The 13507-nt window shown below is 42.5% G+C and overlaps 1 protein-coding gene across 1 annotated transcript in view; it reads left to right on the top strand.

Annotated features, from left to right (window-relative positions):
* The window catches only part of tmem101 (transmembrane protein 101), a 121646-nt gene extending 108424 nt beyond the window's left edge, over nt 1-13222 (top strand). Inside the window, exon 6 of the mRNA XM_072561631.1 lies at nt 13064-13222. Within this exon, the coding sequence (XP_072417732.1) occupies nt 13064-13096 (33 nt within the window). The 3' untranslated portion in view covers nt 13097-13222. The remainder of the gene's footprint in view (nt 1-13063) is intronic.
* Nucleotides 13223-13507: the final 285 nt, after the last annotated feature.

Raw genomic sequence — 13507 nt, 5'->3', positions numbered from 1 at the left:
GAGGCAGAGGGAAGGCAGTACATAGTTAGTTATAAATAAAGGGAGGCAAAGTGGTAAACTTTAAAATTAACATTTGAAAAAAAAATGACAATGGAGAAATGGAGGGTGTGATGATAGATAAGAGACATGGGGAAGGAAACAGGGACTGCAGGTTAGCTATTTAAAAGAGCTAAAATTTAACATTGTGTACCTCTATATTTATGGCTAATATGAGAAAAAAAAGATGAGTGATGAACTTAGAATTTTAAAACACTGAAACCCAGCAGATGGCACTGCACTCAAAGTAAATTTCAGTCAGATCACTTCAGATGAAACTAATTGCCCAAATAAAACCTTAAAGATGACACATGCCTTAATGTTCTTAGCTTTGACTATAAAATCAAAGAAGTAGCTAAGTAGTCTTAAAGTACTATACATGATTGCTGATAATTATGGTAAAACTATCCTGAAATGAACAATTTGCTTGTCCATCAATGTCACTCCAGTTAAATACCATAGATTCAGTCACCAAAGAAATGTTAAATGCTATCAGTTATCATTTAAGTGACCAACAATGGAAATGCTTCCATATCTCTATCATAGTGCCTTTTCAAATTTTTTTGTACAAAGTTAAAAATCACACAGCACCAGATTATAGGTTTATTTGGAAGTATAATAAACCTGTTGGACTATAACCTGGTGTGTGATCTTTAACTTTGTCAATCGCAGTCCAACACCACTAACTCCACATCAATTTTTTTGGACAAAATATATTTTACTAATCTTTAAACGTTTATCAAGTTAATGACACTGACCATCAAAAAGAACATTTTCTATTGGAAGTCTCTTATTAAGCCATGAACTGGTAAAAGGTAAATTCACCACAGACTTACCAGATCAGAGGATTGCTCTCTCATTAGAGAGAGCTGACTGAAGTAATTTTAACATGACAGTCATCATGCCTCACGTGAGGAGAGAGGTTAAGAAGAAAAGTCTTGCGTGGTAACCTATGCTCCAATCAAAGACAAGGGTGATTGCAGACCTAAGCTGACTGCCATCTTGAATATTCTACTTGAGGATATATAAGTATACAGAGGATTGATTTGCTTCCCACTGGAAGGCATTTCCTCCAATGTTTGATTTTGATCAAATCACTGTATTGATAACTACTTGAGATTCTAGATTAGAGTGGTGCTGGAAAAGCACAGCAGTTCAGGCAGCATCTGAGGAGCAGGAAAATCGATGTTTTCCTGCTCCTTGGATGCTGCCTGAACTGCTGTGCTTTTCCAGCACCACTCTAATCTAGAATCTGGTTTCCAGCATCTGCAGCCTTTGTTTTTACCTTAACTACTTGCGAGCCAGTGCATTGATATGTCCTATCCGTTGTTGTGCTGTCTTACGTAAGAACATAAGAACCAGGAGCAGGAGTAGGCCATCTGGCCCTTCAAGCCTGCTCTGCCATTCAATAAGATCATGGCTGATGTTTCTGTGGCCTCAGCTCCACTTACCCACCCTCTCACTATAACCCTTAATTCCTTTACTATCTTAACTTTGAAAGCATTGACTGAGGAAGCCTCAACAACTTCACAGGGCAGGGAATTCCATAGACTTACAACACTCTGGGAGAAAAAGTTCCTCCTCAATTCAGTCCTCAATCTGCTCTCCCAAATTTTGAGGCTATGTCCTCTTGTCCTAGTTTCACCTGCCAGTGGTAACATTCTCTCTACTTCTATCTTATCTATTCTCTTCATTTTTTTAATGTTTCTTTAAGATTCCTCCCTCATTCTTCTAAATTCCAATGACCAAAACTGCATGCATACTCCAGGTATGTCCTCACCAGCACCCTGTACTGCTGCAACACAATGTCCCTGTTTTTAAATGCAACCCCTTTAACAATGAAAGACAAAATTCCATTTGCCTTCTTAATTATCTGTTGCACCTGCAGACAAACCTTCTGTGATTCATGCACAAGGACACCCAGGTCCCTCTGCACAACAGCATGCTGCAATCTTTTACCATTCAAGTAATAACCTTTTCCCTGTATTCCTACCAAAATGGATGACTTCACATTTATTAACATTGTACTTCATCTGCTAGACCTTTGCCCACTCATTTAACTATTTATGTCCCTTTACAAAGTTTCACAGTCCTCTGCACATTTTGCTCTACCACTCGTCTTGGCGTCATCTGCAAACTTTGACACACTGCACGTGGTCCCCAACTCCAAATCATCTGTGTAAATTGTGAATGATTATGGTCCCAACACTGACCCCAACACTGACCCCTGAAGCACATCACTTATCACTGATTTCCAACCAGAAAAGCGCTGGTTTATCCCCACTCTTTGCTTCTTGTTAGTCAACCAATCCTCTCTCCATGCTGATACATTGCCTGTAACATCTTACATCTTTATCTTATACAGCAGCTTTTTGTGCAGCACCTTGTTGAATGCCTTTTGGAAATCTAGATACACACATCTTCTGGGTCCCCTTTGTCCACCTTGTTCACAATGTTTTCATAGAGTTCTAATAGATTAGTTAAGCATGACCTGCCCTTCATGGACCCATGGTGTGTCTGCCCAATGGGACAATTTCTAACTAGATGCCTTGATAATAGCCTTGATAATAGCCTCAAACATTTTCTCCATTATCGAAGTTAAGCTAACTGGTCTATAATTCCCCATTTTTTGTCTACCTCCCTTTTCAAACAGTGCCATGTCATTTGCTGTTTTCAATCTGCTAGAACTGCCCCAGAGTCCAGCGAATTTCAGAAAATTACCAAAAGTGCATTTGCTTTTTCTCCCACCTTGCAACAGATGTGTGATATACCTAAAGGAGTATGCTCATGATTTCATCTTCGTGTGATGGCATGTGACCTAATGGTAGAAATGCTTACACTCTCCATCTTACTGATATCTGTCCTCTTGCAGCATGACATGTTCTGGGAATTGTGCTGAATTGCTTGGCTTGAGCCCAGAAATATGACTGCCTGTGATTGTAATGTCCATATACAGATATCAGATTCTGTAATAAAAGTTTATTTCATTCTTTAATATTGCATCTCATCCACATCTCATTGGAGCTAATGCAAATATCACTGTGAGATTATGACAGGTTATTAACATTTTATATCACATCACGGTGTCATTATCAAGGTTCTAGGGTTCTTTCTTTGTGGTGTTTCAATGCACACTGTTGTATCTTGGCATGTTCTAAAACAAAGGCAATTTTAATCTCCCTCTCAGGAGATTAATGAATCTAACTACTCTATGCAGAATAATTAACTAAAAATTACATTATCAGCAGTTAAATCCAGAAATGTTTACTCATTCTAGTTGTCTTTCAAGCACTTAAATAAATAAACTCAAATGATTAATCTTAGAATTTGTGAAATTGAGAAACAACATGAGAATGATTGAAAGAATAGATTACATTGTATCTCCGATAGAGTAAAATATCCCTGAGAGCTTCGAAGAGCACTACAGAAACAAAACTCACAAGTTGAAGAAGGAGAAATTGGAATGCCTGGCAAAAGGAAGCTTGATCAAAGAGTACTTTAATGGAGGAGAGGGAACAGTATTGGTTTATGCAGGTAATTTCTGTTTTGACAGCCCTATGGACAAAGGGAGACAGAGACGACCAAGAGGCTAGAGTGGATGAAGGCAAAATTTCAGGATTGAAGTGCTGAACAGGTTCATGGAGAAAGGGAAGGACAAGACCATGGCAGGATTTCAAAACAAGGCTGAGAATCTTCCATTCTGGGTTGACTGCTGGTAATGTTTTGCTTGAGCCTTCACAACCATGCCATATTTATTTATTATCAGCTGAACTTGGATAATAATCTCCACATTTCCAGAGGGCGGAAACAACTTAGCTCTGCCCTTCAATTTGAGGAAATCCAAAGCCTATGTTCTTGACTCTCAATTAATTTTATGCCAAAGTCCTGGGGTGAAAGTACATTCCATGTCTTGGGTTCCGCAGGTGATATTTGGGGGAACACTATCAAATGCCTTCTGAAAATTTGAGGTTGAGCATGAACAAATTATTTGCTTTTTAAAAAATTAATTCATGGGATGTGGGTGTCGCTGACATGGTCAGCATTTGTTGTTGGTCTGTAGTTTTCCTTGTGAAGAATTGCTCTCTTCAACTGTTGCAGCCCATTTTGTGTAGTTAGACCCACAATGACATAGGGGATTTCTAGCATTTTCACCCAGTCAAGATGGTGATATATTTCCAAGTCATTTCTAACTGGCGGTGTTGCTATGTTTCTGCTGCCCAGTCCCTTGAGATAGGACTGGTTGTGAGTTTGGAAGGTATTGTCTTAGGAGACTTGGTGAATTTCTGTAATGCACCTTGTGGATGGTACACATTGCTGTTACTGAATGTTAGTGTTAGAGGGAGGAATCATTTGTGGATGTGATGCCAATTGAGCCTGCTGCTTTGTCATGAATAGTATTAAACTTTTTGACTGTCGTTCGAGATGCACTCATCCTTTTTGTAGTAACAGGAAAAAGCAGTAGATAATAGAGTTAGGTTAGATAATAGAGCTGGTGCAGGCATGAGGGGCTGCACCATAATAATTTCATGATTCTGTGATTTACTAAAGATAGACGTTACCTAGCATTTGTGTGGTGCAAATGCTACAGACCCCCTGTCAGCTGAAACCTGGATATTGTCAAGGTCTTGCTGCTTTTGGACAAGGACTACTTCAGAATCTGAGGAGTCACGAATGGTGCTAAATATTGTGTGATCATCATTGAGCATTCCACTTTTAACCTTTATGACAGAGGGATGGTCATTAATGAAGTATGTGAAGATGGTTAGACATTGGATATTACCCTGAGAAACTCCTGTGGAGATGTCCTGGAGCCTTTGACAATCACAAACATCTTCTTTTGTGGCAAGTGTGACTCCAGTTCTCAAACAGTTTTATCTTTCATTCCCATTGACTCCAGTTTTGCTATATGCTGGTGCAGATATCAAGGCCAGTCACTCTCATTTCCTTCGGGGATTCTGTTCTATTGTCTATGTTTGAATCATGGCTGTAATGAGGTCAGGAGCTGAGTGGCCCTAGCAGTACCCAAACTGAGTTTTGATGAGCAGGTTATCACTAAGAAAGTACTCCTTGAGAGTATTGTTTATGACTTTGCCAATGATCAAGATTATACTGATAGAGTGGTAATTGTCCAGGTCCTGCATTTTATGTACAGGAGATACCTGGACAATTTTCCACATTATTGGGTAGATGCCAATATTGTAGCTGAGGTGGAACTACATGGCTAGTGGTGCAGCAAGTTCTGGAGCACAGTCTTCAGCGCTATTGCCAGACCATTTTCAAGGTGTCGTGGTATCCAGGATCTCCAGCAGTTTCTTGATAAGGCTGGCACCTGCATTGCTGGGGACCTTTGGAGGACGCTGAGATGAAGCATTCACTCAACTCCTCTGGCTGATGATTATTGCCAATGCTTCAGTTTTATCTTTTGCTCTTATTGGCTGGGCTCCCCATTATTGAGGATAGGGACATTCATGGGGCTGGCACTCCTAATAAGTTGTTTTATGGTCCACCCCATTCACCACTGGTTGTAGCTGGACTGCAGAGCTTAGATCTGATCTAGATTAGATTACTTACTGTATGGAAACAGGCCCTTCAGCCCAACAAGTCCACACTGACCCTCCAAAGAGCAACCCACCCAGACCCATTCTGCTTAATTTACCCCTTCACCTAACACTATGGGCAATTTAGCATATCCAATTCACCCAACCTGCAAATCTTTGAACTGTGGGAGGAAACCGGAGCACCCGGAGGAAACCCACGCAGACATGGGGAGAATGTGCAATCTCCACACAGACAGTTGCCCGAGGTGGGAATTGAACCCGGGTCTCTGGCGCTGTGAGGCAGCAGTGCTAACCACTGAGCCACTATGCCGCCCCAGTGAGACAGTATATCAGGCAATGAGGTCAGGAGCTGAGTGGCCCGAGCAGTACCCAAACTGTGTTTTGATGAGCAGGTTATCACTAAGAAAGTACTCCTTGATAGCATTGTTTATGACTTTGCCGATGATCAAGATTATACTGATAGGGTTTCAGGTTGTGTTGGAGTAAAATTCTGTTGGTCCTGGGGCAAATTGGAGCTTCCCTATTTTTCCAACAAAGGTTCTTACATCAGTTGTGATCAGTTGCTATTTATGATGTTTGGCACTGAGTCATGTTCTATAGGATGATAGGTTGATGCTTTTTTTTTAAGCTATACCTGATACTGCTGCTGGCATACCCTCCTGCATTCCTCATTGAACCAGGTTAATCCTCTCACTTGATGATAGTGGTAGAGCAGGGAATATATCAGGCAATGAGGGTTTCAGGTTGTGTTGGAGTAAAATTCTGTTGGTCCTGAGGCAAATTGGAGCTTCCCTATTTATCCGACAAAGGTTCTTACATCTCTTCTCAAAAATCTGCAAGATCCAATTATCTGGAAATATTTATACATTTGCTGAATTCTTCATTTTTGTCAATTTTCCTTGAGGTCCAAAGATTGGAGTACAATAAATAACAGATATCAGTACCTCACATTATCAATTTAGCCCCTTGATGAAGGTTTGTGCCTCCTTTAGCTTGCCTGTTCTCTGCACTTGCAAATAGAGTCATAGAGGCATAGAAATAAACAGCACAGAAACAAACCCTTCGGTCCAACACAGCCATGCGGACCAGATATCCTAAAGAAATCTAGTCATATTTGTCAGTATTTGACCCATATCCCTCTAAACCCTCCTATTTATATATACATCCAGATGCCTTTTAAATGTTATAATTATACCAGTCTCCACCATTTCCTCTAGCAGCTTATTCTGCAAACACACCACCCTCTGTGTGAAAAGGTTGCCCTTTAGGTCCCTTTTAAATCTTTCCAATCTCACCCTAAACCTATGCCCTTTAGATTTGGACTCCTGTATCCTGGGCGAAAAAAATCTTAGATATTCACCATGTCCATGCCTCTCATGAATTTATAAACCTCTATAACGTCACCCCTGGAAAATAGTCCCAGTCTATTCAGCCTCTCCCTATAACTCAAACCCTCCAACCCTGGCAACATCCTTCTAAATCTTTTCTGAACTCTTTCAAGTTTCACAACACCCTTCCTATAGTAGGGAGACCAGAATTGCACACAGTATTCCAATAGTGGCCTAATCAATGTCCTGTATAGCTGCAACGTGACCTCCCAACTGCTATACTCGATGCACTGACTAATAAAGGCAAGCATATGAAATGCCTTCTTCATAATCCTATCTACCTGCGATTCCACTTTTGAGGAACTATGAACCTGCACTCCAAAGTCTCTTTTTTCAGCAAAGAACACTACCATTTAATGTATCTGCCCTGCCCTGCCCTTCCAAAATGCAGCACCTCACAGAAAAAAAGTGTTATTGGGAGGAAATTTTTAACAGTGGTTTTCATGATGCTATGCATGTGATATGAATTCAGAGATCTGCCGGACTTTAATATGAATGTTATGAACCAGACTTTTTTTCTGGTTAAAAGAAAATCCATTAGCATTGAAAAGTACATGTCTACATTCTAAGCAAGAAGAGAAGAGCTGTAACGTGCTAGCTTGTTTGGGCACTACCAATATTGTTAGACTCTTTTGTGCTTCTCGAATTTCTCAAATTCTTCATCATATTTGCTCTCAAAAGGAGGGCATTCTTTAATTCTCATGTACTATTACCAGGATTGTTGCTGGTGTTCCCATTGTATCTGTAATACTGTTATACGGGATTCATAATTTACTTGGCAATATCCAGGAACAAGAACAGTAAAGATTTGTTGTAAGAATAGTGAATGCCACATTTCCATCTTTATGATGGAGTTGCCCAATATAATTAAAATTTAATGTTATAACTACATCAGGACAATTGTATCATCTTTTGTGCCAACAAAACAACATTCTGCATATTTTACCAGCATTCATGTTGGTCAGTCAATGCTAGAAAAATATGACAGATTGAAAATTATCTTTCTCTTTCCCTGGGAAGGGGAAGGTAAGAAGTTTGATTTAAAAGCGCGTACCTCCGAGGTTTCGACCTCAGTGCTATAGCGGGCACACAGAGAGGGGAGCCGGAAGGTAAGCGGAGACCAGTTTAAATTAACGTTTTTCTTTTTGCAGTCTGTGTTTTTTTTCCAACTAGGAGTGGGAACCCGGAAGTCGTCAACAGAGGCTTCTGGGAAGGTAAGAAGTTTGAGTGGAGAAGGAACCCGAGACACCACATGTGTAGTGTCTCCCACCCTCCCTCCTCCTCTAACCTAAAAAAAGGGACTCAGTCGGCTGAACAGGTAAGCTACTTAGTGTTCTTGTTTTGGAGACTAAGTGTAGAGTTATGGCAGCGCAGGCAGTGGAATGTTCCTCCTGCAGGATGTTTGAGGTGGGGTGACCACTGATGCTCCTGCCGACTTCACCTGCAGGAAGTGCAGCCAGCTCCAGCTCCTCACAGACCGCGTTAGGGAACTGGAGCTGGAGTTGGATGAACTGCGGATTATTCGAGAGGCTGAGAGGGTGATAGATAGAAGCTACAGGGACATAGTTACACCAGAGAACAGAGGTAGCTGGGTAACAGTTAGAGGTGAGAAGGGGAGGAAGCAGGCAGTGCAGGGGTCCCCTGTGGTCGTTCCCCTCAACAATAAGTATACCGCTTTGGATCCTGTTGGGGGGGACAGCCTAGCAGGGGTAAGCTGCAGTGACTGGATCTCTGGCACGAGGTCCGGCTCTGAGGCCCAGAAGGGAAAGGGGGAGAGGTGGAGAGCACTAATTATAGGAGACTCTATAGTTAGAGGGACAGACAGGCGGTTCTGTGGACATGGGCGAGACTCTCGGATGGTTTGTTGCCTCCTGGGTGCCAGGGTCCGAGACGTCTCGGACCGTGTCTTCAGAATCCTTAAGGGGGGAGGGTGTGCAGCCAGAAGTCGTGGTGCACATTGGCACCAATGACATAGGTAGGAAGAGGGGTGGGGAGGTCATTCAGAAGCTCAGGGAGTTAGGTTGGAAGCTAAAAGCTAGGACGGACAGAGTCGTCATCTCTGGGTTGTTGCCGGTGCCATGTGACAGTGAGGCAAGGAATAGGGAGAGAGTGCAGTTGAACACGTGGCTGCAAGGATGGTGTAGGAGGGAGGGCTTCAGGTATTTGGACAATTGGACTGCATTCTGGGGAAGGTGGGACTTGTACAAGCAGGATGGGTTGCACCTGAACCAGAAGGGCACCAATATCCTGGGAGGTAGGTTTGCTAGGACTCTTCAGGAGGGTTTAAACTAATTTGGCAGGGGGATGGGATCCGGACTTGTAGTCCAGCAAGTAGGTTAGCTATTTTTCAGGATGTCCAAGAATGTAGGGAGGCTGTGGAGAAGGTAGCACTGACAGGGGGAATACTTGCGGACACAGAGATGGGCTCAAGTGTGTATACTTCAACGCAAGGAGTATCAGAAATAAGGTGAGTGAACTTAAGGTGTGGATCGGTACTTGGGACTACGATGTTGTGGCCATCACAGAAACATGGCTAGAAGAGGGACAGGAATGGTTGTTAGAGGTTCCTGGTTACAGATGTTTCAGTAAGATTAGGGAGGGGAGTAAAAAAGGGGAGGGGAGTGGCATTGCTAATTAGAAACAGTATAGCGGCTGCAGAAAGGCAGTTTGAGGGGGATCTGCCTTTGGAGGTAGTATGGGCTGAAGTCAGAAATAGGAAAGGAGCAGTCACCTTGTTGGGTGTTTACTATAGGCCGCCCAATAGCAGCAGAGATGTGGAGAAACAGATTGGGAAACAGATTTTGGAAAGGTGCAGAAGCCACAGGGTAGTAGTCATGGGCGATTTCAACTTCCCAAATATTGATTGGAAGCTCTTTAGATCAAGTAGATTGGACGGGGCAGTGTTTGTGTAGTGTGTCCAGGAAGCTTTTCTAACCCAGTATGTAGATTGTCCGACCAGAGGGAAGGCCATATTGGATTTGGTACTTGGTAACGCACCTGGACAAGTGATGGGCTTGTTAGTGGGTGAACATTTTGGTGATGGTGACCAAAATTCTGGGACTTTCACCTTGGTTATGGAGAGAGATAGGTGCGTGCAACAGGGCAGGTTTTACAATTGGGGGAAGGGTAAATACGATGCTGCAAGACAGGATCTGAGGAGCATAAATTGGGAGCACAGGCTGTCAGGGAAGGATGTCGTTGAAATGTGGAATTTTTTCAAGGAACAGATATGATGTGTCCTTGAGATGTATGTACCTGTCAGGCAGGAAAGAGATGGTCGTGTGAGGGAACCTGGGTTGACGAGGGAGATTGAATGTCTTGTAAGGAGGAAGAAGGAGGCTTATATAAGGTTGAGGAAACAAGGTTCAGACAGAGTGTTGGAGGGATACAGGATAGCCAGGAGGGAGCTGAAGAAAGGGATTAGGAAAGATAAGAGAGGGCATGAAAAATCTTTGGTGGGTAGGATCAAGGATAACCCCAAGGCCTTTTATGTGTATGTGAGAAACATGAGAATGACGAAAATGAGGGTAGGTCCGATCAAAGATAGCAGTGGGAGACTGTGTATTGAGTCGGAAGAGATAGGAGAGGTCTTGAATGAGTACTTTTTTTCAGTATTTACAAATGAGAGGCACCATATTGTTGAAGAGGAAAGTATGAAACGGACTGGTAAGCTGGAGGAGATACTTATTACGAAGGAAGATATGTTGGGCATTTTGAAAAACTTGAGGATAGACAAGTCCCCCGGGGCCTGACGGGATATATCCTAGGATTATGTGGGAAGCAAGAGAGGAAATTGCAGAACCGTTGGCAATGATCTTTTCATCTTCAATGTCAATGGGGGTGGTACCAGGGGACTGGAGAGTGGCGAATGTTGTACTCCTGTTCAATAAAGGGAATAGGGATAACCCTGGGAATTACAGGCCAGTTAGTCTTACTTCGGTGGTAGGCAAAGTAGTGGAAAGGGTACTGAGGGATAGGATTTATGAGTATCTGGAAAGACACTGCTTGATTAGGGACAGCCAGCACGGATTTGTGAGGGATAGGTCTTGCCTTACAAGTCTTATTGAATTCTTTGAGGAGGTGACCAAGCATGTGGATGAGGGTAGGGCAGTGGATGTAGTGTACATGGATTATGGTAAGGCATTTGATAAGGTTCCCCATGGTAGGCTTATGCGGAAGTCAGGAGGCATGGGATAGTGGGAAGTTTGGCCAGTTGGATAGAGAACTGGCTAACCGGTTGAAGTCAGAGAGTGGTGGTAGATGTTAAATATTCAGCCTGGAGCCCAGTTACAAGTGGAGTTCCGCAGGGATCAGTTCTGGGTCCTCTGCTGTTTGTAATTTTTATTAATGACTTGGAAGAGGGAGTCGAAGGGTGGGTCAGTAAATTTGCAGATGATACGAAGATTGGTGGAGTTGTGGATAGTGAGGAGGCTGTTGTCAGCTGCAAAGAGACTTAGATATGATGCAGAGCTGGGCTGAGGAGTTGCAGATGCAGTTCAACCCTGTCAAGTGTGAGGTTGTCCATTTTGGAAGGACAAATAAGAATGCGGAATACAGGGTTAATGGTAGGGTTCTTAGTAAGGTGGAGGAGCAGAGGGATCTTGGGGTCTATGGGGTTTATATTCATAGATCTTTGAAAGTTGCCACTCAGGTGGATAGAGCTTGTAAGAAGGTCTATGGTGTATTAGCGTTCATTAGCAGAGGGATTGAATTCAAGAGTCATGAGGTGATGTTGCAGATGTATAGGACCTTGGTAAGGCCACACTTAGAGTACTGTGTGCAGTTCTGGTCACCTCATTTTATGAAAGATGTGGAAGCTTTGGAGAGAGTGCAGAGGAGATTTACCAGGATGTTGCCTGGAATGGAGAATAGGTCGTACGAGGAGAGGTTGAGAGTGCTAGGCCTTTTCTCATTGGAACGGCAAAGGATGAGGGGTGACTTGATAGAGGTTTATAAGACGATCAGGGGAATAGATAGAGTAGACAGTCAGAGACTTTTTCCCCGGGTACCACAGAGTGTTACAAGGGGACATAAATTTAAGGTGAAGGGTGGAAGGTATAGGGGAGATATCAGGGTTGGGGCTTTACCCAGAGAGTGGTGGGGGCATGGAATGCGCTGCCTGTGGGAGTGGCAGAGTCAGAATCATTGGTGACCTTTAAGCGGCAATTGGATAGGTACATGGATGGGTGCTTAAGCTAGGACAAATGTTCAGCACAACATTGTGGGCCGAAGGGCCTGTTCTGTGCTGTATTGTTCTATGTTCTATTTCCAGACTTTCCAAATTTTGTTTAGTCTCCAATTATTCTTTCAGATTTGGATATTATATGATGACAGATTTAAATTGGAGACAAGAGGAGTAGTCCTTCACCTCTTTGTTCTGCTTTCACATAAGGACAGTCTTTCCCCCCCAAATTTAACGAAGACAACACACCATGTATTGATCTCCTGTTCCTGAATAATACTGACTGAGTGATGGATACACTCAAGATAATCAAAATTGCCTCGGAGAGATGGGAAATCATATGGTAAACGTGCAAAGAACCTAACATCTGCATGAAGCATGGACACTTTTGCTACCTACACAAGTATAGCACACATTTTTGGTCCACCCAATCCACCAAGCCTTTTTGGATACACCTTGCTCATTTTCTGCCTGCAAAACAGGTCAGAATCCTGGATTACGGAAGCTGTCAAGGAAACTTAATTGAGTTCTTATAATGCAAATTTACACTTATTTCAGAAATATAATGTGAAATGTTTTATTTATCAATGTTGAGACAGGAATAACAATGAATCTTTTCATAACAATGCTTTTGACATTTTAACAATGAATTTCAGGATTAACTTTTCCCCTGCTTAATCTCTATTTTATATCTATTTGCCACATAACTGGTGGAATAACTCTTCATAATAAGTGCCAATAGCAAAATGTCATGAAAATTCAATATATGGCCTTTGTTGTTGAGATGATCCATGTCTTATTGTATGGAGGAGTGTGTTCAGCTGACATCTGTAGGGCATATGAACACTGACTCTTCTCATAGCTAATAATGTGCTCAATTCCTTATGTTCCTAACACAGGCTGATTGGAAACACGAGTCTTGGATCCAGTAACAGTTCTTGCGATTATTGCGGTGGTTGCCTTTTGAAAAATGCAAAGGGAGATGGAGGAGAAACAGAAGTCGACAAGCCTCCAGTACAGGAAGATGTCACAGACACAAGGCCACCCAGGATGCACTGGGGCACAGGAGAGCCAGAGTATTTTACCTTTGGTGTCATTTTCTTGAGTGAGTGATGTGCAATGTCAATATAGGCTCTTGGTGTCACATGACACTGTGACTGAACTGTAGCAGCTGCTAAATTGGGGCCTGCAACCTATCTAGGACGTTGTGAAAATGACTGTTGCATTGGACTTCTTTGTGACTGTCTTCTTTCAGAGATGCACGGTTCTGTTTTTGTTTCAGATTTACAGCAGTACATTTAAGATTCTTCTCCATTGGCTTAAGGGCAGGTGCTTCACCCGAC

Source organism: Chiloscyllium punctatum, chromosome 42 (genome assembly GCF_047496795.1).
Source record: "Chiloscyllium punctatum isolate Juve2018m chromosome 42, sChiPun1.3, whole genome shotgun sequence".
In the NCBI taxonomy this organism is placed as follows: Eukaryota; Metazoa; Chordata; class Chondrichthyes; order Orectolobiformes; family Hemiscylliidae; genus Chiloscyllium; species Chiloscyllium punctatum.
The sequence above is the reverse complement of the archived record's forward strand: the minus strand, read 5'-3'. Positions and strand labels throughout refer to the sequence as shown.